Source organism: Vipera berus (assembly GCF_964194415.1).
Source record: "Vipera berus genome assembly, chromosome: 2".
Lineage (NCBI taxonomy): Eukaryota > Metazoa > Chordata > Lepidosauria > Squamata > Viperidae > Vipera > Vipera berus.
The window spans coordinates 288,556,003-288,577,542 of NC_138203.1; the positions used below are offsets into that span (position 1 = coordinate 288,556,003).

General features: G+C 45.2%; 2 protein-coding genes across 2 annotated transcripts; one reads left to right on the forward strand and one right to left on the reverse strand.

Annotated features, from left to right (window-relative positions):
• Positions 1-957: 957 nt before the first annotated feature.
• LOC308664678 (zinc finger protein 202-like) lies at positions 958-12,340 on the reverse strand. The gene is made up of 6 exons (XM_081322118.1): positions 12,315-12,340; positions 9,143-9,439; positions 8,653-8,770; positions 8,441-8,523; positions 6,455-6,581; positions 958-2,637 (listed from the first exon to the last, which is right to left on the reverse strand). Exons 2-6 carry the CDS (start codon positions 9,392-9,394, stop codon positions 1,898-1,900), a joined length of 1,320 nt encoding a protein of 439 aa, XP_081178244.1. The 5' UTR covers positions 9,395-9,439; positions 12,315-12,340; the 3' UTR covers positions 958-1,897.
• A 3,686-nt stretch (positions 12,341-16,026) lies between these two features.
• Positions 16,027-21,219, forward strand: LOC308664663 (H-2 class II histocompatibility antigen, E-S beta chain-like). The gene is made up of 5 exons (XM_081322105.1): positions 16,027-16,221; positions 18,496-18,768; positions 19,951-20,232; positions 20,393-20,503; positions 20,782-21,219. Exons 1-5 carry the CDS (start codon positions 16,134-16,136, stop codon positions 20,802-20,804), a joined length of 777 nt encoding a protein of 258 aa, XP_081178231.1. The 5' UTR covers positions 16,027-16,133; the 3' UTR covers positions 20,805-21,219.
• Positions 21,220-21,540: the final 321 nt, after the last annotated feature.

Consider the following 21,540-nt stretch of genomic DNA (forward strand, 5'->3'; position numbering starts at 1 on the left):
CAGCGTCCTAACCCACTGAGCCACCGCGTCCCATGTATTGTATATACATACATTCTTTCAGATAATTACATTTCCTCTTAGGGCAAAGGGTATGATGCAAAGAACAGAAAAAGAATGGCATTGCAACAGTATCTCAAAGGAAATTAAGTAACAAGGTAAGAAAAGAATCTAGTTAAACTTCAATTATTTAAATCTAGTTTATTCCAACTCACTCTCTCTCTCCCAGCTTCTATCACTCTATCCTTGCCAACCTTTCCTACCCTATTCCATGCTCAACTTTCTTTCTCCAGGCTTCTCAATTTTTTTCATTCTCATTGGTTTCCATTCAACGTCCTGCAGATTCATTTGAAATGATAATTTAGAATAAATACGGGAAGACGGCCAATATGCAAGTCAACTTTGGGAGTTAAATCTATCCAAATCCCATTCATTTTTCTCCAAACACACCGAAGAATTTTATGCTCCCGTCTAGATTTTTCTTAATCTATTATTAAATCGATTTGTCGCTCACCTTGCCACGAGGCAATTTTGGGCAGCTTGCAATAGTAGAATGTAAAATCATGAAAAAGGTAAACGTAATAGTAAAACAATAAAAATAAATAATGAAAGTACAGCAGTATGAGTTAAGACTGATGTGGAGAGAGCAGGATGTGACATAATGTACTAGGCTAAATTAACAGAGGGATAGAACCAAGATCACGTGAAGTGCAGGTTCGCGTCCCACCAGGCTCAAGGTTGACTCAGCCTTCCATCCTTCCGAGGTAGGTAAAATGAGGACCCAGATTGTTAGGGGCAATAAGCTGACTTTGTAATAATGCCGCTTGGGGGGGCGAAAGCCCTAATAAGCAGGCATATACATAGAATGAAGGCTACTGCTAAGCTTGTAAGCCGCCCTGAGTCTTCGGAGAAGGGCGGGATATAAATGGAATTAAAATAAAAATAAATAAAATAAAGTGTTAATACCACTTTACAATGCCTTGGTAAGGCCACACTTGGAATACTGCATCCAGTTTTGGTCACCAGGATGTAAAAAAGATGTTGAGACTCTAGAAAGAGTACAGAGAAGAGCAAGAAATGATGATCAGGGGACTGGAGACTCAAACATATAAGGAACAGCTGTTGGAATTGGGTTAAGTCTAGTTTAATGAAAAGAATGACCAGGGGGTGACATGATAGCCTGGTTCCGATATGTCAGGGGCTGCCACAAAGAAGAGGGAGTAAAGCTATTCTCCAAAGCACCTGAAGGCAGGACAAGAAGCAACGGATGGAAATTAATCAAGAGCAACCTAGAACTAAAGAGAAATTTCCTGACAGTTGGAACAATTAATCAGTAGAACAGCCTGCCTCCTGAAGCTGTGAATGCTCCAACACTGGAAGTTTTTAAGAAGACTGGACAGCCATTTGTCTGAAATGGATAGGGTTTCCTGCCTTAGCAGGGGGTTGGACTAGATGACCTCCAAGGTCCCTTCCAAATTATTATTATTATTGTTATTATTATTATTGAAGTGAAACTTACATGTTAAACTAATTGGAGAATGTGATTTATGACATGCAATTAAGGGAGGGAATTGTGTATGATACAATGTGTTCAGGAGAGGAGAATTCAGATTCTGGCATCCATCCATGAGTGCCGATGCTTCGTTCTCATTATTATAGACTTTTTAGAAAAAACAATGCTTGAATGTTCTTTGATCTGTCTCATTAATTGGAACCATGACATCCATACATTTAAATGGTTTCTCCCGTGTGGATTCTTTTATGGGAAATAAGGAAACTGCTTTTTCAGAATATTTTCCCACAGTCCAGACATTCATAGGGTTTCTCTTCTGTATGGATACATTTATGACAAAGAAAGGAACTTATCCTTCGAAATGTTTTTCCACATTCCATACACTGACTATGGTTTTTCTTCTCTGTGGATCCTTTTATGGGAAGTCAGAGACACATTTTTACAGAAACCTTTTCCACACTCCAGACATTTATATGGTTTCTCCCCTGAGTGGATCCTTTTGTGGGAAATCAGGTTACTGCTCTTGCTGAAGCTCTTCCCACAGTCTATACATTTATAGGGTTTTTCCCCTGTATGGATGCTTTTATGCGACGTAAGCTGACTGTTCCACATGAAACTTTTCCCACACTCCATACATTTGTAGGGTTTTTCCCCTGAATGGTTCCTTTTATGTGAAAAAAGATTACTGCTTTGTCTAAAGCTCTTCCCACAGTCCGTGCATTTATAGGGTTTCTCCCCTGTATGGATTCTTTTGTGACAAATGAGGGAACTGTTCCTGCTGAAACTTTTTCCAAACTCCATGCATGGCTTCTCTCCCATTTTGACTCTCCAGCTCAAACTTTTTTCATTCTCACTGCACCCATATTGGTCTCCTCTAACGTTGGTTCCGAAGCACCTGTCTAAATTTAAATGATCTTTTGGTACTTCCACACTTTTCCCTAAATCCTTTTTTCTTAGTCTTCCTTTGGGGTTTTGGTGGTCAAGAACATCTTGATCCTGCACACACTGGAATGTGGGCTTTTTATTCTTATACATTGACTTGCTCTTCTTGGGAATTCTGGATTCTGTCCAATTTCTCTCCTCTTCCCCTTCTCCGTCCTGAATCACTTCATCCTGGCTTCCACTTCCTTGAGAGGAAAATGAAGAATTAGAATTAGGGAAGGCTAGGGAAAGGAAATAAAACTAAAGTGAGGTTAAGGTTATGACTTCTGTTGGCCAGGCAATGCCAGCTGGCAACCCCCAGGGGGAGAGCCTTCTGGCACCGACCCTCTGGAATGAGTTGCCTCCGGAGCTGTGGATGGCCCCAGACCTTCGGTCCTTCCGCCGTGACCTGAAGACCTGGTTGTTCGAACAAGCGGGCCTGGACTGAGTACGATTTTTAATTAGGCTTTTACTGGGTTAAATTGTTTTGTAATTTTGTGCCACCGGTGCCACCGGTCAGAGAATGTAGATTGGTGGCCCCCAGGGGGAGATCTTTCTCTGTGGGCGCCCCGGAGCTATGGAACCAGTTACCGGTTGAGCTCCGGACGGCGCCCGATCTTCGCTCCTTTCGCCGCGATCTGAAAACATACCTGTTCGAACAAGCCGGCCTGGCCTGAGGGGGGATTGGTGGGGTTTTTTACTATCATTTTATTGGGGTTTTATTATGTACTTATTGTTTTTTATGGGCATGTATTTAATTACTTTTTAATTTTTGTAGCTTTGTGTTTTATTCTTGCCCTGTACACCGCCCTGAGTCCTTCGGGAGAAGGGCGGTATAGAAATATTAATAAATTAAATTAAATTAAATTAAATTAATTCTCTTTTATTTATTTTTATTTATTTATTATTTAAATTTATATACCGCCCTATTCCCATAGGACTCAGGGCAGTTTACAGGGAAAATTAAAATACATAGTATATAAAATTAAAATCAATTAAAACTATTAATTAAATTACAATCCCTGAAGTTAAACTAAAACCCAATTAAATTAAATTAAATTAAAACCCCTCAGTCTGGGCCAAAAAGCTCGAAGAACCAGGTTTTCAAGTCCTGGTGAAATGAGCGAAGGTCGGGGGCAGTCCTGAGTTCCGTGGGAAGTTGGTTCCATAGGGCCGGCGCGCCCACAGAGAATGCCCTTCCCCTGGGAATAACCCGCCGGTATTCCTTAACCGGCGGTACCCTGAGAAGGCCCTCCCTGTGGGAGCGCACAGGACGATGGGAAGTTGATGCCGGCAGCAGGTGTTCCCTTAGATAATTCGGACCCAAGCCATTTAGAGCTTTATAGGTCATTATAATTTTTTTACTCTATGTTTTTTAATTTTTATTGTTGTGAGCCGCCCTAAGTCCTCAGGGAGAAGGGCGGCATATAAATGAAATGAAATGAAATGACTTGTTTGCTGAAATTTGGCAGACTCTCTGGGTTTTTGAAAAGTTATAGTGTTGACTAACATAAAATCATCAGAACAAAGATTGATCAAACATGGATTTCTGACGGAGGCTATGAATAAAAACCACACCATACGGTTTCTGTTTTAAGAGCAGCAAGAAACTTGAAATACTTCTGAAATAAAGGAACATGTGTGCGTGGCCAATACTTCAATTTATTAATTTTTCTTATCCATTCTTATCAAACTGAGCAAGGGTCAGGGGAATAAAAGAAAAATGAAGGGAAAGAAGCTTTTTAATATTTATACCAGGATGCACAATGAGACAGTTGTTGTTGTTGTTAGCTGCGAAGTCGTGTCCGACCCATCGCGACCCTATGGACAACATTCCTCCAGGCCTTCCTGTCCTCTACCATCTTCTGGAGTCCATTTAAGCTCACGCCTACTGCTTCAGTGACTCCATCCAGCCACCTCATTCTCTGTCGTCCCCTTCTTCTATTGCCCTCGATCTTTCCCAGCATTAGGCTCTTCTCCAGTGAGTCCTTCCTTCTCATTACTGTAGGTGGCCAAAGTATTTGAGTTTTAGCTTCAGGATCTGGCCTTCTAAAGAGCAGTCAGGATTGATCTCCTCTAGGACTGACCGGTTTGATCGCCTTGCAGTCCAAGGGACTCGCAGGAGTCTTCTCCAGCACCAGAGTTCAAAGGCCTCAATTCTTTGGCGCTCAGCCTTTCTTATGGTCCAACTTTCACTGCCATACATTGCAACTGGAAAGACCATAGCCTTGACTATACGCACTTTTGTTGACAGGGTGATGTCTCTGCTTTTTAGTGTGCTGTCTAGATTTGCCATGGCTTTCCTTCCGAGGAGCAAGCGTCTTTTAATTTCTTGGCTACAGTCCCCATCTGCAGTGATCTTGGAGCCCAGGAAAATAAAATCTGTCACTACCTCCATTTCTACCTCCATGAGACAGTGGGGGAGGTCAAAATCAATTAGGTCTAACCGGCTAGCCATTCTTTTTATCACATCTTGAGCCATGTGCTAGTTGGGGTCTGTTCCCTTCTTGCTGTAACCACGTCTCTGCCAAAGAAACAGCCTCTAACAGTATTCTTGATTCTAGAATTTTTAAAGGGAAATTGCAGTACCTAGTACAATGGAAGGGATACACGTTGTCTGAAGCCACGTGGGTGAAATCTAGCGATGTGAAAGCCGACCGACTCATCAAAAGGTTCTATAGGAAACACCCCAACAAACCGAGAGACAGTCCCTAACATGTGCTTTTGTTTACGTTACAGAATCTGTCCTTTTTGTAAGGGGGGGCCAGATGCCAACACTGCCAACATCAGAAGTTCTTGCTTTGACAATGTATGGAGAAGCAGCCATTTTCCTTCTTATGTTTTACTCTTAGAATTAGAATTAGATGATACTGGGGGGGGGAGGAGGAGGAGGAATGTGCATGGGAGTTAGTTAGACATAACAGTACTGGAACAGCGTGAGAATCAAGGTTCTTTGAAATAAGAGACGATAAGAAATGGCGGGTTGGAGAACTGGAGGGAAGCCTGCATTTCAAACTAATTGGAGAATGTGATTTATGACTGTTAATTAGAGGAGGGAATGGTGCTTGGATACTATGTGCTCAGGGGAGGGGAATTCAAATTTTGGCTTTGACTATGTTAATGCCGATGCTATGCTTCTCGAATAAAGATTCTTTAAGCTAAACAATGCCTCGAAGTTCTTTGAAGAGTTTCCTCTGTCGGAACCATGACATGATCTATTAACTCAAAATATTGAAAATTGGTCCAGGGTACCAATAGGATTAGCCCACTTCACTCACACCATCAGAAGACGCCTGCTATAGTTCCCCTCTACTAAGGAATTTGGGAGGCACAGTTGAGAAGAGCCTTTTCCAGTGAGACACTGACTCTGTAGAACACTCTACCACCAGATGTTGTCCCATCCTCTTGACCTTCCGGAAACATATTAAAAGTTTATTTTGCCAGTTGGCTTGCCATCCCGAGGAAGGCACTTGCCATTGGAGGTGGTTAATGAGGTAGGAAGACCTCATCCCCATGCAGTTTTCAATGATTAATCGTTTCTCTATTTATCTTTTTATGATCTGTAATCTGCCCAGAGTCACCCAATTGGGGAGATACCAATAGCAAGAGCACTTAAGACTTGTATACCGCTTCACTGTATACAGCCCTCTCTAAGCGGTTTACAGAGTCAGCCTATGGTCCCCAACAATCTGGGGTCCTCATGTAAAGGGTAGCATAGGAATGAAGAAATAAAAAAAAAGTTTCCCCAGAATTCTGAGACACTGAATTATTATTTTTAAAAATGCAAAAGAGCAGCAAGGACTTAAGCCAAGCATCACCAATGTTTGTCATCAGTGATGTTCAACAGGAACTAAAATACTCATTGAGGAGAATGCCTACCACCCATCAGAAGAAACATCCTCAATGTTTAACTCTTCCTTTTCTTGGAACAGAAGAGATGAAGTGTGATTGGGTACCAGTAGGTTATATTCCACCACAAAATTCATCCTCTTAAGTATTTGATGCCCCAGCAGAGATTCTTACCCAGAGAAGCTACGTTCCTGGAATTCTCCAGCATCACTTCCCCATGTAGGTTTTTCTGGTGAGAATCCAGTCGAGACCATTCCTCCTTGGAGAAATACACAGCCACCTCCTCAAAGGAAACATGACCCTGAAGGACAAAAATTAAACGAGAACCTTAGGAAGCACTTGCACTTTTTCCTCCTTAATTAGAAAGTTCCAAAAACAGGATGTTGCAATGAACTAAAATTATAGGTGAGGAGACAGACACAGGTTACAGCCATTGGCAGATGAAATGTTGGGGGTGAACATCTTTACTGATTCTGCAGGATTTTCAAAAGAGAAAGAGAAAGCAACACATTATTTTTCAGGGCAAATGGGCAATGATGGGCCTTGAAGATAGAAGCAACAGAGGCATCAATGCTTCGTGGTGTTTGCAGAAGATAGATGACAATAGACAGGGGGAGGATCATCCTTCAGATGAATCCCTTTCATGCTTAACATGTTCATGTGTCAGGCCTACAAAATAGTGCCACAGGAAGATTAGAACCATATTGAATTAAGAGAGGCTGTCTAGTCATGCCGGCCACATGACCATGGAGACGTCCTTGGACAAGCACTGGTTCTTTGGCTTTGAAACGGAGATGAGCACCGGCCCCTAGAGTCGGAAACGACTAGCACGCATGTGCGGGGGAACCTTTACCTTTACCTTTATCCTAATCAAATTTTACAAACTTGTGTTTTTCTTCCCCTCCATCTTATACTCCAATGAGTCTGGGAGGAGTCATCCTGAGTCTCTTCATAGGATTGAGGAATGCTTCTATCCTTTGGATTTACTTAAGTCAGTGCTTCTCAACCTGGGCAACCAGAAGATGTGTGGACTTCAACTCCCAGAATTCCCCAGCTAGCATGGCTGGCTGGGGAATTCTGGGAGTGAAGGGTCCTTGGTGCTCTCTGAGCTTACTCGTTTTCTTGGACACATTTCATTACCCTAACTAGATAACATCATCAGCGCTAGGTAACTAGGTAACATCAATTCTGGGAGTTGAAGGCCACATATCTTCAAGTTGCCGAGGTTCAGAAGCCCTGACTTTAAGGGATACTGAGATTGGTTTCTCTTTGGCTCTCTAAACCTGAAGATGCTGATAAAACATGTCCAGGGATTTGCGTGGGTGCCATCATTCTGCAAATGAAACGTATATGAAATTCTGCCTCTCACATTCCTGGACTTTTTGTGGAGCCGAGAAAGTCAAGCTCAGAAGCAAATTCTGCAGTTTTTGCAAAGCAGCATAGATTAGTCTCTAAATTCAGACACAGAATAGAAACTTTTCTGCAAAGCCAGACTACAGGCACCAGTTTTATTCGGAGATGGTTCTATTTTTTTTTATGATCTACTATAACGTCATTTGATTTTACTTACCATTTGAACGTTTGAGGTATTTTACTATTTTGCATCATTTTTCAAGCACTGACTTTTTACTGGCCTTATGATTTTAAAATGGTAACTACAGGTAGTGTGCGTTGCAATAGTTTGTTTTGTGACTGTTCACAAAATTTCAGAATTTTATAACTCCTAATGGAAGATTTTTTAAAAAAAAAATCTCAGAAGAAAGGAATGATATTTCAGGAGTCAAATTCTGCACAGAAGAACAGAAAAGTTTCAGGGGGGCGGGGAGGTGGAAATTGTCAAAGATCTCTCAGTGTAGACTTAAAAAATCCAAGTCTATCTCTACAATAGTTTTGCAAGTTGCTGGTCACTGGTTTTAACCCAAATTGTTCCATTTCTTTGGAGAAGGCCTACTACATGTTGATCCTCAGAAGGACACAGGAAGCATTTAGATCAGGAGTGTCAAACTGGCGGCCCACAGGCCAGATGCGTCACACGCAGGCCACGCCCACCCCGGCTCCGCAAAGGCAAAAAAATGTTGTGATATGTCATGTGACGCGATTGAGTTTGACCTCTGTGCTTTAGATGGTCCCCTACATCTTCTTTGATGCTTCTTCTCCTACCTGACTTGGAGCTTCTGTCAGTGTCTTGATTCGACCAGGAAAGGGAGATGATCCTAAAACTGCCAGTGATATAGTTCCACTCCCTGTTAGAAATGAAAAAATGAAGGAAGAATTTGTAAAAACATAATGGACACCTAAGCAGGAGAGACAGAGGATAAGTGAAAGTGGAATCTGTCTGAGGAACGTTACAGTTTGGAAAACCATTCCCTTACCTAGTAAGATGTCAGAATTTTGATCATCTTGGAAGATTCCAAGCTCTGGAGAGAGATCTGAAGGCTTCCTCCTTCCCTTCAGAAATTTTGGGACCATCTGAAAGATGGATTCTTGCCCCTAAAAGGTCCCAGGAAGAAAAATGAGAGACCCACACACAAAAAATGGATTTTCACTCTCAGCTCACGAGTTTGTATCCTGTCTATCAAAGGGGATGGAAGAGGACAATAAAATAAGCTTTATCACCACAAGTCCAAAAGCTTGGAAGATTAAAACCTCTGGTCTGGTGACTGACCCCAGATTGGATCCCACAATAAAATAATTGCCCTAAATGAAAGAGTATTGGAACAACTTCTCCAAAAAGTTAGGTAAATCTTGTGCGCTGCATAATGCGCTGATAGAAAAAGAGTCCAAGAATCCATTTTTTTTAAAAAGACTGAAAATCATTTATTACTTTGTGTCTTTAGAATGCCAGAATTAAGATTCTCTTACCTGCAGCTCAACCTGTTCCTTCTGCTCCTCTGCTTGGCTCAGGAGGAAGCCTTCAGCCAGGGCCACTGCCTGGGAGGTGGTCTCTGCTCTGCACTCCCGCACCCAGCTCTCCATCTCTGGTGGCAGAACTGCCAGGAATAGCTCCAAGATCACCAGGTCCAACATCTGGGTCTTTGTGTGTCTTTCTGGCTGCAGCCACCCATGGCAAAAGTAATGGAGATGGCTGCAAATCTCTCGGGGCCCCTTGACCATGGTCTTCTCCTCCAAATTCACAGATTTTCTGGAGGAATATTTAAACTAAACAGTGGGGACAGTGAGTTAATTGATACAGAACATCCCTGTCTCCGGAATCTAAAAATTATAGGGCTATCAGTGGATGTAACATAGATGTGTATGTGGACAAGAATATCAACCTTGCTGTCAAGCAAAATCAAGCTTCTAATAGCGAGTGCCACACAAAGGGCACTAACCAAATAGGTGGTAAGACAATAGGGGAACTCAGGCCCCACACAGGTTATGTAGAAAGTAAACACAGGGTCAGTCATAAAGGACTCAAATGTCTATACACCAATGCGCAGCGTCTGAACAGCAAACAGGGTGAAATAGAAATTCAGGTTAATGAGGGCAGATATGATATTGTCACCATTATGGAAACATGGTGGGATGAAACCCACAAATGGAACACACAGCTAGAGGGATTTAAATTATTCAAAAGAAACAGACCAAATAAAAGAGGAGGTGAAGTTGCTCTCTATATAAGAAATAACTACATCTCTACAGAAATAGAGCACAACGATGAAAACTGTAAACTTGAATGCATTTGGGTCAATATAAAAGGGAGAAGAAATGACATTGCCATAGGTGTACACTATAGGCCACCCAACCAAACAGAGGAAATAGATGAACTTTTTGCTAGTCAGCTAACTAAGGTATGTAGGAAGCACATCACAGTAGTAATGGGGGACTTTAACTACCCTGACATCAACTGGGAGACAAACTCTGCACCAAGTGGAAGATCAAACAGATTCCTGACAAATTTAGCAGACAATTTTGTCACCCAAAAAGTAGAGAAGGGAACTAGGGGATTAGCCACTTTGGATCTAATTCTCACTAACAGAGATGAAATGATAGAAGGTGTTGAAGCCACAGGAACCTTGGCAGGAAGTGATCATGCAATATTGGAATTCAACATTATGAAAGCACAAGCAATAGAACTCAGTCAAACTAGAGTCTTGGACTTTAAGAGAGCTAATTTCAATAAACTTAGAGAAGGCTTGGGAAGGATTCCACAGATGAGAATCTTCAAGGGGAAAACAACTCAAGAAGCTTGGGAAATTTTGAAAAGTGAGATAATAAAAGCCCAGTCTAGCACAATAACAATGAAGAGGAAAAATAACAGCTCTCAAAAGAAACCAGCATGGCTGCAGAAAGGAGTCTCTGACAAATTGAAAGATAAAAAGGACAAGTATAGAAGTGGAAAGAGGGGCACATAACTAAGTCAGAATATCAGCAAATAGCCCGAGCCTGCAAAGATGAAATGAGGAAAGCTAAGGCTCAAAATGAACTAAGGCTTGCGACCAAAGTCAACAATAACAAAAAAAGCTTCTTTCAACATGTAAAAAACAAGAAAAAAGTGAAGGAAATGATTGGTCCATTAGTGGGTGAAAGTGGCAAGAAGGTGACAAGCAACAGAGAGAAAGCAGAACTATTTAACTCGTTTTTTGCATCTGTCTTTACACAAAGGGAAAAAGCAGACCAACCTATCAAAAATAGTGCTATAAAAAAACAGAATAGAAACACAAGTTACAGTAAGATAGGCAAGAAAATGGTAAGTGAGCACCTGTCGAGCCTAGACAAGTTCAAATCACCAGGACCAGAGGGATTACACCCCAAGATTCTCACACAACAAAATCAGCGAGCACCTAGAGGCAAACAAAGTCATTCCTAAAAGCCAACACGGGTTTGTCAAAAACAGATCATGCAGCTGCAGCACAGTGGTTTGATCGCCTTGCAGTCCAAGGGACTCACAGGAGTCTTCTCCAGCACCACATTTCAAAGGCCTCAATTCTTTGGCGCTCGGCCTTTCTTATGGTCCAACTTTGCAACTGCAATACATTGCAACTGGGAAAACCATAGCCTTGACTATACGCACTTTTGTTGGCAGGGTGATGTCTCTGCTTTTTAGTGTGCTGTCTAGATTTGCCATGGCTTTCCTCCCCAGGAGCACAGGTATTATTCTTAGAAATTGTATTGTATTGTGTATTGCCGGTTCAATACACATCTATCCTCTTCTCTTCGGGAGATGGCAGAATCCATGGGATAATGTTTGAAACATTCCATTTATGAATATGATATAAATGGATTCTGACAAATAGTTTAATGACTGTTTGAAGTTGGCAATGAAAGAAGTGTGAAAATTTTTCACACTTACGACGGTTGCAGCATGCCCGTGATCATGTGTTCAAAATTCAGACACTTGACAACTGTCTCTTTATTTATGACAGTTGCAGTGTCCCAGTGTCGTGTGATCCCTTTGTGTGACCTTATGACAATTCAAGCCAGATTCACTTAAGAATCGGGTTACTAACTGAACAACGGCAGGCAAGAAAGTTTGTAAAATGGGTCAAAACTCACTTAACAACTGTCTTGCTTAGCAGTGGAAATGTTGGGCTCCCTGGTGGTTGTATTATTTTTATTTTTATTTGATTTGATTTGATTTGTGTGGTCACCCATCCTTTCTAAGCGACTCCGGACCCTGTAAGAGTAACTTTCAATCCAATGCGCAACACTCTGAAAAAGTATAGTGTAATTTAAAGCACCAATAACTTACTCTTGATTCGCTGAACGACTGTGGCGAGAAAAGTCGTAAAGCGGGGGCAAACTTAACAAATGTTTCACTTAGCAACAGAAATGTTGGGCTCAATTGCGGTCGTTAAGTCGAGGGCTCCGTGTTGTTGTTTTTTTTCCTTTTGGATTTGCACTCCCTAATTTTGCTTTCCCCCCCCCCGCCCCTTTCTTTTTTATTCTTTTCTTTTTCCCCCTATTTTATATTTTTTTGCAACTGAATAAAGGCTTTTTTTGTTCTCCCTCCCCCCCTGGTGGCACGTGCAGGCGATGGAGCGGCAGGGCAACAGTCCTTTCCCCCCACTCCCCGTGAAAACCTCCCACTCACCGGACAGGATCCCGTCTGGATCTCCCTCCCGCAAGACTCTTTGCCTTCTGCGGAGCTCAAAGGGTTACAGCGAGCGAGAGCGGAGTCCTAGAGAGGCCTGAGACCCCCTAGACTAGAGAAACAAGAGAAACGATCAGCGCATGCTCAGTTTCCTTCCGAAGCGGCTTCCACCTGCGGAGGGAGCCCTCTGGTGGATTCTCTGCGTCAGTGCTTCTCTCCCTCAGCCAGTTATCCAGGGAATTCTGGGAGCTGAAGTCCACACTTCTTAAAATTGCCGAAGTTGCCAAACACTAAACATTAGAATTGGAATTATAGAGTTGGAAGGGACCTCGTAGGTCATCTAGTCCAACACACACATACACACACACACACACACACACACACACACACACACGCCCAAGTAGGAGAGCCTACACCATTTGATTGATTGATTGATTGATTGATTGATTGATTGATTGATTGATTGATTTGTTTGTTTTTATATACCGCCCTTCTCCCGAAGGACTTGGGGCGGTGTACAGAGCAAGGTAAGTATACAGTATAAACAATAGTAAAATAAATGAAACCCCAAAATCTATCAGGCCAGGCCGGCTTGCTGGAATAGGTAGGTTTTTAAGTCATGTCGGAAGGTGCGAAGGTCTTCCTAAGGACTCAGGGTGGCTCACAACAATAAAAAATTAAGAAACATAAAGTACAAAAATTAAAAAAAGAATTAAACAATAAATATGATAAATACATGACAATTTAACCCAATAAAAGCCTAATTTAAACCGTAATCAGTCCAGACCCGCTTGTTGAAATAACCAGGTCTTCAGGTCACGGCGGAAGGACCGAAGGTCAGGGGCCATCCGCAGCTCCAGAGGCAGTTCATTGTTTGTTCAACACTGAACTAAATTTGCATCATCTCCTGGCATTGCACTCAAAATCCACCAAATATGGCAGGATGGGCAGCCTTCCAGCTTTTCAATTTTGCTGGGGTGGGGGGAGTAGCTTGGAATTTTTCCAAAGAGCGGCCAAAGAGTGTGGTGTCATTGAGCATCTTGCCTCTCTAGGAGCCTGCCTTTCCTCTCTTTGGCCCCTACCTTTGAGACCCCCAGAAAGCAAAGGGGCTGCAGGGATGGAGATGCAGATGGGGCTGTGTAGAATGGGGAAGGGGTTCTGGTGGGAAACGGAGCCAAAGTGGAGGGCGGGAGGAAAGAGAGAGGCCAGGTGGTCATGCAGTGCTTTTGAATCCTGGGAGGGAGGATTCCCAGGCCCATGTTCCTCTGCATACTTGCTGGGTTGCCAGGAGGGGGCTGGCCAGGGGGAGCCCTTCATTTCCCCATCCCCATTTCTTGGTGAAACCCTGAAGGAGGGGGGGTTTAGGGTGAGAAGTGCCTTGCAAAACTTGAGCAAGGAAACAACCTAGGTTTTGCGGAAGGGAGAGCAAATGGGACTGTGCCTGGGTCCACCCAATATGGAGGAGGTGTTCACAAATTAAATATTGAATTATGCCAAGAGAACAAATGGCATCACACCTTGGCCGAAAGGTTAATCTTCCTGCAGAATGTTTGTTCTTAAGCTTCCTGGTTGGCATTTCACAGTACATTGTTCATAGATCATTTTGTACTAAATAGAGTTGTATGCAAAAGTTGAGGCACCCCGGGTCAGAATGGATGTTTCAGGGACTCCTTGAGATATTGCAACTGTTGAAGGAAGAGTCTTCATCATGGTTCAGTCCAAGGCGGGAATAAACAACATGGCGACTGCTTTAGAAAGAAGGTTGCAGCTTATTGCAGAGGAGAGCCAGACAGAAAGATGGCTCTGGAAGAAAAGAGAGCGAGCACATATAGGGAGTGGGTTTTTATATCCTCTGGAGCCTTTTGTTTGGAGCTGTTCCTGTGACATGAACTTTGACCTGAGTCTGAGTTTGCCTTTCTGGTATTCTGATGGTGGTGAGTTAATCCTATTATGTCCTGTCTTAGAGTTTGGGTGGGGTATATAGATTTTAGGAGTCTTTGTCTTCCTAATCTTCTAGTTTCAACCTTCCTAGATGGTTTACATCTGCATTTCTACAGAGCTGGTTTCTGCTTGGGAGAGGGAGACTTGGGGATATTAAGAAAACTGGGCCTGCTTTTCTGCCTCTTTAAGATCCTTTGAGGAAATATATTTTTCTGCCCTTTTAATATTTCCTTCTCTGGGTGGCTGACTTCCCACACAACAAAACACTGATCTGAAAAACTCCACAAGGTATTGCCACAAACCCCCCCTTAAATCAGTGTCACAAAGAAGAGGGGGTTCAACCTATTCTCCAAAGCACCTGAAGGCTGGACGAGAAGCAATGGATAGAAACTCATCAACCAAAGAACCAACATGGAAATAGGAGAAATTTCCTGACAGTTAAAACAATTAGTGGAACGATTTGCCCTCAGAAGTTGTCCATGCTCCAACACTGGAGGTTTCTAAGGAGATTAGACGACCGTTTTTCTGAGACGGGATAGGTCTTCTTGCTTCTAGCTGGGACTAGAAGACTAGACTAGAAGACCTCCAAAGAGGCAATTACCTCTGGGAATTGCCTTCTGGGTGGTATTCAAAATGGATTTTTTTTTTACTTACAACCCAAATTCTGAGATTGGCCTGTCTTTCCTCCATCTTGAGTCCAAATCTTCTGATAAAAAAATGAGGAGGGTTATTTTTGGCATCCTTTTCCCTCTGTGATTTCTTCTGCATGCTCTATAAGGTGCTGGCTCTCATTAAGGTTTCATGCAAACTTGCCTTCCTGAGGTTTGGAGCTGTCAGTTCTGCTTGTCCTTGAGCCAGACCGCTCTGCAGAGTTGTCTTGGGGCTTCTTTCTCTGGGGCTGTCTCTGTTTCTCTTCCTTCTGGGCCCTGTTGTGTATCTCCCGTCCCTCCTTCTCCTCCCCCTCTTAAAACTAAAATCCTTCTTGATTTTGCTTCACTGCTCTGGCCCCTCCTGTGTCTCCCCCGTGTCCCTCCTCCCCCCAGCCAAGCCCATCTCCTCCACCAAGCTGGACCCGGCTTCCCCCCACACCATCCTCCTCTGCACCGCGAGGGGCTTCTACCCCTGGAGATCGAGGTCCGCTGGCTGAAGAACGGGCGGCCGGAGGAGGAGGGCGTGGCCTTCGGGGAGGAGCTCCAGAACAGAGACTGGACCTACCAGCTCCAGGTGATGCTGGAGATCCAGCCCCAGCGGGGGATGTCTACACCTGCCAGGTGGGGCACACCAGCCTGGAGGCCCCCATCACTGTCCAGTGGGGTGAGCCCCTCCCTTCCCTCCCCTCCCCTCCTGGTCTGGGGACCCCATCCTGCCCTTAGAAGGGGGGAGAGAGACCCTCCCTGTGGGGAGAGCCGGAATGGACCCTCCTGGGGGAAGCCGGCCCTGATCCTCCTGCTCAGGTGAGGCTCCTTCTCCTTCCCCAGAGCCCCGTTCTTCCAACTCTGCCAAGAGAAAAAGTCTTTAAGAAGAGGCAGCCACTTGTCTGAAATGGTATAGGTCAGGATCTCCTGCTTGAGCAGCGGGCTGGACTAGCAGACCTCCAAGGTGCTTTTCAGCTCTACTCTCTTATGATTTCTGCTTCTCTCTCTGCCCGGGACTATCTCCAATACGGGATGAAGTCACAAAGGACTCTGCCCGGAGACCGATGACGCTATAGGAGGGAGAATTCTCATTGGTGCTTCCGCTTGTTCTGGTCTCTTCCAGTTCCAAAGTCGGAGAAAAAGGCTTCCTCTTCGCAAACCAGACCTACCGATTCCGTCACTGGGGCTGGAAGCAACTGCGTCTTTCTCTTCTCTCTTTGGGGACGCTCATGGGGCAGAATCCATGGGCTCTACTGGGGTCCCTCTGCTGCTGCTGCTAGTGGGGGCGCTGTTCAGGATTCCTGGAAGCGAAGGGAGGAAGGAGAGCCCAGGTAAGTAGAGGACTCGCCGGAGGCAGAAGAACTGGATGGGGGGGGGGGGGAAGAGAGAGATAGAGAAAGGGGCCGGGACCCTAAGAGAAACTTTGGGGAAAGGGGCCCAAGAAGGCAAAAAAGGCGGGAGCAATCTAGATCTCTGCGTGGTCTCTGCCCCCTCCGTCGCTACATTGCCCACTCCAGAAGGACGGAGAAGGGACTTTGGATGCTGTCGAAGTGTGTGTGTGTGTGTGTGTGTGTGTGTGTGTGTGTGTTGGGGTGGGGTGGGGGAGTCGTGGGAAAGCAACCGACCTGGGACTTTCGCCCTCCCCCGGCTGGGTCGGTGTGGGACTTTCCGGGTCTTTAATTGGACCCAGCTCCTGCTCCCTCAAAGTTTGTTTCCTTAAAAGAGAAAGGAGACGGAAAGCGAAAGTGAAAGCGAGAAAGCGCGGCAGTTTCAGTCCTGAATCCAGGCAACAAAAAAGCACCGTTTTTCTTAACGGTGATCAAATTACTGGCTTTCGGGGGTCGGGCAAGAGTTGAATTTGGATCCCTTGTCCAGGGAGCCTTTGAATTTGGGGAAGAGACCCCCTCGTCCCCCAGGGGATTCAAGCAGGATCTGAAGAGGACTAAGGGAGAAGGATGGGGGTGACTTGCTTCCCCCAAATTGGCTCCCCAAAACAATTATCCCTTTTGGTGAACAAGGCTGGAGACCCTTTCTCTGAGATGCTCTGGAGGAGGTGCAGGGGGTCTATTTGGGGGATGAACAGGAAAGAAGATCCAACATTCGACAAGCATCCAATCAAATGGGTGGGAGTCATAGGCCTTGGACTCCGTTCTGACAGACTCCTCCTCCTCCTCCTGCCCTCCTCTTTCTCCTCTTCTTCCTCCTCCTCCTCCTGTCCTCCTCTTTCTCCTCTTCTTCCTCCTCCTCCTGCCCTCCTCTTTCTCCTCTTCCTCTTCCTCCACCTTCTCTCACACTCCTTCTTTTTCCTCCCTCCCCCTCCTCCTCTCCTCTTTCTCCTTTTCCTCCTCTTCATCTTCCACTTCCTCCTTTTTCGCTTCCTCCACCTCTTAAAGGTAATAACCTTTAAAGCCCTACATGGCTTAGGCCTGGGGTGCTTGCGAGACCACCTGCTGCCATTGTCAACCTCCCATCGCCCGGTTCGCTCCCACAGAGTCGGCCTCTTCAGGGTGCCTTCGGCCAGGCAATGCTGTCTGGCGACCCCCAGGGGGAGAGCCTTCTTTGTGGGCGCGCCGACCCTCTGGAATGAGTTGCCTCCGGAGCTGCGGACGGCCTCTAACCTTCGGTCCTTCCGCTGTGACCTGAAGACTTGGTTATTCCAACAAGCGGGTCTGGACTGACTATGTTTTTTAAATTTGGCTTTTACTGAGTTAAATTGTCATGTATCTATTATAGTTACTGTTTAATTCTTTTTTAAATTTTGTATTTCCTGTTTTTTAAATTTTTTGCTGTGAGCCACCCTGAGTCCTTAGGGAGAAGGGCGGCATATAAATTCAATAAATCTAATCTAATCTAATTGGACCTGTAAAAAGGTTAAGGCTTTTTGGATTAAAATCTGGTGGAATATGCAGAAGATATTTAAGCAAAGGATAACGTTTTGTCCGCAATTGTTCTTATTGGGCATAATCACAGATACTACTGTTGTGGACACTAAGTTGATGTTGAACTTAATTACAGCAGCAAGACTTTTAGTAGGTCAATATTGGAAGAAGGAGGAACTCCCGACTATAGAAGAATGGACTCTAAAAGTTTCTGACCTGGCGGAAATGGCAAAGATTTCGGCTTATTTGAAAGATCATTCGCAACAACGTTATATTATGGAGTGGAAAAAGTGGATTGATTATATCCAGAACAAATATGGGACTAAAAAGTTTCACTTAGCATTTGAATAAGTTTTTTTATGTGATATTAGTATTGCTTGTAGTCATTTCATATGAGCTAGAGTGCGATAGACTTAATAGTTTATTGTTGTTAGCATATGGTTGTTTATGATTGCTTCTTGCTTTTATACCTTGTATTTAGCTCTGGGAAGTCGGGGAGGGGGGAGGGTGGAAGGGGGGGAGGGTTAGGGAGGGCTAGAAAGGGGTGGGCGGAGGGAGGGGGGGAGGGATTGTTAAAGATAAAATGTATTGTAAAACTTTTCAATTAAAAAAAAATAAATCTAATCTAATCTAATCTTCCTCCTTTTCTTCCTCTTCCTGCTCCTCCTCTTCCTCCCACCCTCCTCTTCCTCCTTTCCCCCCTCTTCCTTCTCCTCCTCCTCACAGCTTATTTCTTGCAGCAGTGGAAGGACGAGTGCCATTTCTTCAATGGGACGCAGAGAGTGCGCTATCTGAACAGGCAATTCTACGACAGGCAGGAGATTTTCCGCTTCGACAGCGACCTCGGCAAATACATAGCTATCACGGAGTTGGGGCAGCCCGAAGTCGACAAGTGGAACAGAGATAAGAAGCTCCTGCAGTTCCAGAAAGCTGAGGTGGATTCCTTTTGCCGACACAACTACAGGGATCTCCAGGGCAGTCCTGTGATTGGCCGGAGAGGTGAGTCCGGGAAGGAGGGACTTCACGGGGAGGAAGATGCTGAGACTCCCATTTCAGTTAATCCATTAAAATTCTCGCTTTATAAAGATTTAGTCCTTATTTATTCCATGCTCTCAAACCCAAGTCCCATAAATATTCCTCTTCTTCCCAAGATCTTAACTCTTCCTGCCTGGAATCTGGGATCCCTTTGATCCCCTCCAGAAAATGAACCCAAATATGATTTGGGGAAGAATCCATCAAAGGGTCTCTCCTCCCAAATCTGTATAGCAACAACAACAACAACAACAATAATGGTGGAAGGGACCTTGGAGGTCATCTAGTCCACAGGTCTGCAACCCGCGGCTCCGGAGCCGCATGCGGCTCTTTCAGCCGTCTCCTGTGGCTCCCAGTCTTCTGCCATGTGCAGTCCAAAAAAAAAAACTGGGACTAAAAAATTTCAACCAATCAATTCAAATATGCAGGGTAGGTGCATATCTCGCCTTGGCTCCACTCTTCAGTCAAACCCTGTTCTGGCGCATGCACGCATGTACGTGCATGCGCACACAGTTTTTGCGGCTCCCAGTTTTTCCTTTTGTGAGGGAACCGGTTCCGAGTGGCTCTTTCACTGTTTCAGGTTGCTGACCCCTGATCTAGTCCAACCCCCTGCTTGGGCAGGAAATCCTATACCATTTTAGACAAAATGGTACAGGTAGTCTTTGACTTAGAACAGTTACAAAGGCACTGAAAAAAGTGACTGATGACCATTTTTCACACTTATGACTGTTGCAGCATCCCCCTTGGTCACGTAATTTACCTTTGGATGCTTGACAACTGGTTCATCTTTATGATGGTTGCAGTGTCCCAGGGTCATGTGATCACCCTTTGCAGCCTTCTTGACAAGCCAGGTTCATGGGGAAGCCAGATTCACTTAACAACCACGTCACTAACTTAACAACCGCAGTGATTCCCTTAACAAATGTGGCGAGAAAAGTTGTAAAATGGGGCAAAACTCACTTAATACATTTCTCCCTTAGCAATATAAATTTTGGGCTCAATTGTGGTTGTAACCCTAACCCTAATTTTCTTTTTATTTTCTGCAGGCCAAAATTATTGTTTGCCCTTTATTCTATCATTTTAAAACTAAAATCCTTCTTGATTTTGCTTTACTGTTCTGGCCCCTCCTGTGTCCCTCCTCCCCTACAGCCAAGCCCACCGTCTCCATCTCCTCCACCAAGCTGGACCCGGCTTCCCCCCACACCATCCTCCTCTGCACCGCGAGGGGCTTCTACCCCGTGGAGATCGAGGTCCGCTGGCTGAAGAACGGGCGGCCGGAGGAGGAGGGCGTGGCCTTCGGGGAGGAGCTCCAGAACGGAGACTGGACCTACCAGCTCCAGGTGATGCTGGAGACCCAGCCCCAGCGGGGGGACGTCTACGCCTGCCAGGTGGGGCACGCCAGCCTGGAAGCCCCCATCACCGTCCAGTGGGGTGAGCCCCTCCCCTCCCTCCCCTCCTGCTCTGGGGACCCCCTCCTGCCCTGAGAGGGGGGGAGAGACCCTTCCTGTGGGAGGAGCCGGGATGGACCCTCCTGGGGGGGGAAGCTGGCCCTGATCCTCCTGCTCAGGTGAGGCTCCTTCTCCTTCCCCAGAGCCCCGTTCCAACTCTGCCAGGAGAAAACTCTGGACAGGGGGCGTAGGGGCCCTGATCGGGGTGATCTTCTTTGCCACGGGGCTCTCCCTCTACCTGAAGAACAGGAAAGGTGAGTCTATGGGGCTGGATAAAAGAGAAGGGGACCAGAGGAGGCATCTTATCAAGCTTAAACAAGTCGATGGGAAAGACAGTCCAATTAACCTCAAAATCCCAAAGCCGATGATCCCCCTGAGAAATTTATTTGGGAATCTTTTTCCCCTCGGAGGCTATACTGGAAATATAATGCAATCTATTCTGGGGTTTGGACTGTAAGTCTGACACTACCCCCCACCCCGTTCAGTTATCCAGTCCGTTCATGGATCTGATTGCATCTTCTTCTCTTTTCAGCAACTCCCATCCAAGTGTTGTGACTCAGGGTCAGCCTGTGGGTCCGACAGCCGGCTCCGATGTATCGGATGACTCAGATGAGGGGGAGGAGGGAGACGAACCGGCTGATGATGGTTTGGAGGCTTTGCAGAGCCCTCAGCCGGGGACCTCTTCTCAGCTGCGTGAGCCCGATAGTGCGGAGGATGATGACCCACAGCTGGCCCTGTTCAAGGACGCCCGACGCAGGAGGCAGTCGAGCAGGAACAAACAAAGAAAGGCTGTGGGACTCCTCGGGAGGAGGCACAGGGAGACCACGCCCTGAGCTCTCAATAAAAGGAGTGTTTGGGGAGGGGCTGGTTGCTGAAAGCAACCCTTCCGCTTGAGGATTCAAGTTCCTGTGTTTTTGTTTCTTGTTTTGTTAATTGACTAATAAATCTTGGCAGACGCTTTTCAGCCTTGGACGCTCTCCAGTCTCTTCTGTTAGAATAGGGGTTTGCCTTACTACAAGGCCGGAAGAGGGCTGGTTCAGAACACCAACCACCTGCAGGTGAGCATCTTCTATTCCCCGCCTCGAATTAATTCATAAGATTCTCTCTCCTGGTGTCCTGGAATTGCAAAAGGAAGGGAGGAAGGGAAGGAGGAGGGTCATTCTACTCATTGAGGGGAGGGAGCACCCCCACGTTTGTGGGCTGCTCTTATTAATCACCCCTCCTGTTGATGTTTCACACAAGTTCTAGCAAAAGGTCACCAGGAGATCCTTTTCTGCCACCTCCATTGTAA

Bases quoted from the DNA above. Each gene is read 5' to 3' on its own strand.
- LOC308664678 (XM_081322118.1), bottom strand. From the start codon at position 9,394: ATGGTCAAGGGGCCCCGAGAGATTTGCAGCCATCTCCATTACTTTTGC. The intron at 8,524-8,652 runs GTAAGGGAATGG...CATTTCTAACAG, and splicing joins AAATTCTGACATCTTACTAG to GGAGTGGAACTATATCACTG. The intron at 6,582-8,440 runs GTAGGAGAAGAA...TTTGTCCTTCAG, and splicing joins TGACAGAAGCTCCAAGTCAG to GGTCATGTTTCCTTTGAGGA.
- LOC308664663 (XM_081322105.1), top strand. From the start codon at position 16,134: ATGGGCTCTACTGGGGTCCCTCTGCTGCTGCTGCTAGTGGGGGCGCTG. The intron at 16,222-18,495 runs GTAAGTAGAGGA...TCCTCCTCACAG, and splicing joins AGGGAGGAAGGAGAGCCCAG to CTTATTTCTTGCAGCAGTGG. The intron at 20,233-20,392 runs GTGAGCCCCTCC...CTCCTTCCCCAG, and splicing joins CCCCATCACCGTCCAGTGGG to AGCCCCGTTCCAACTCTGCC.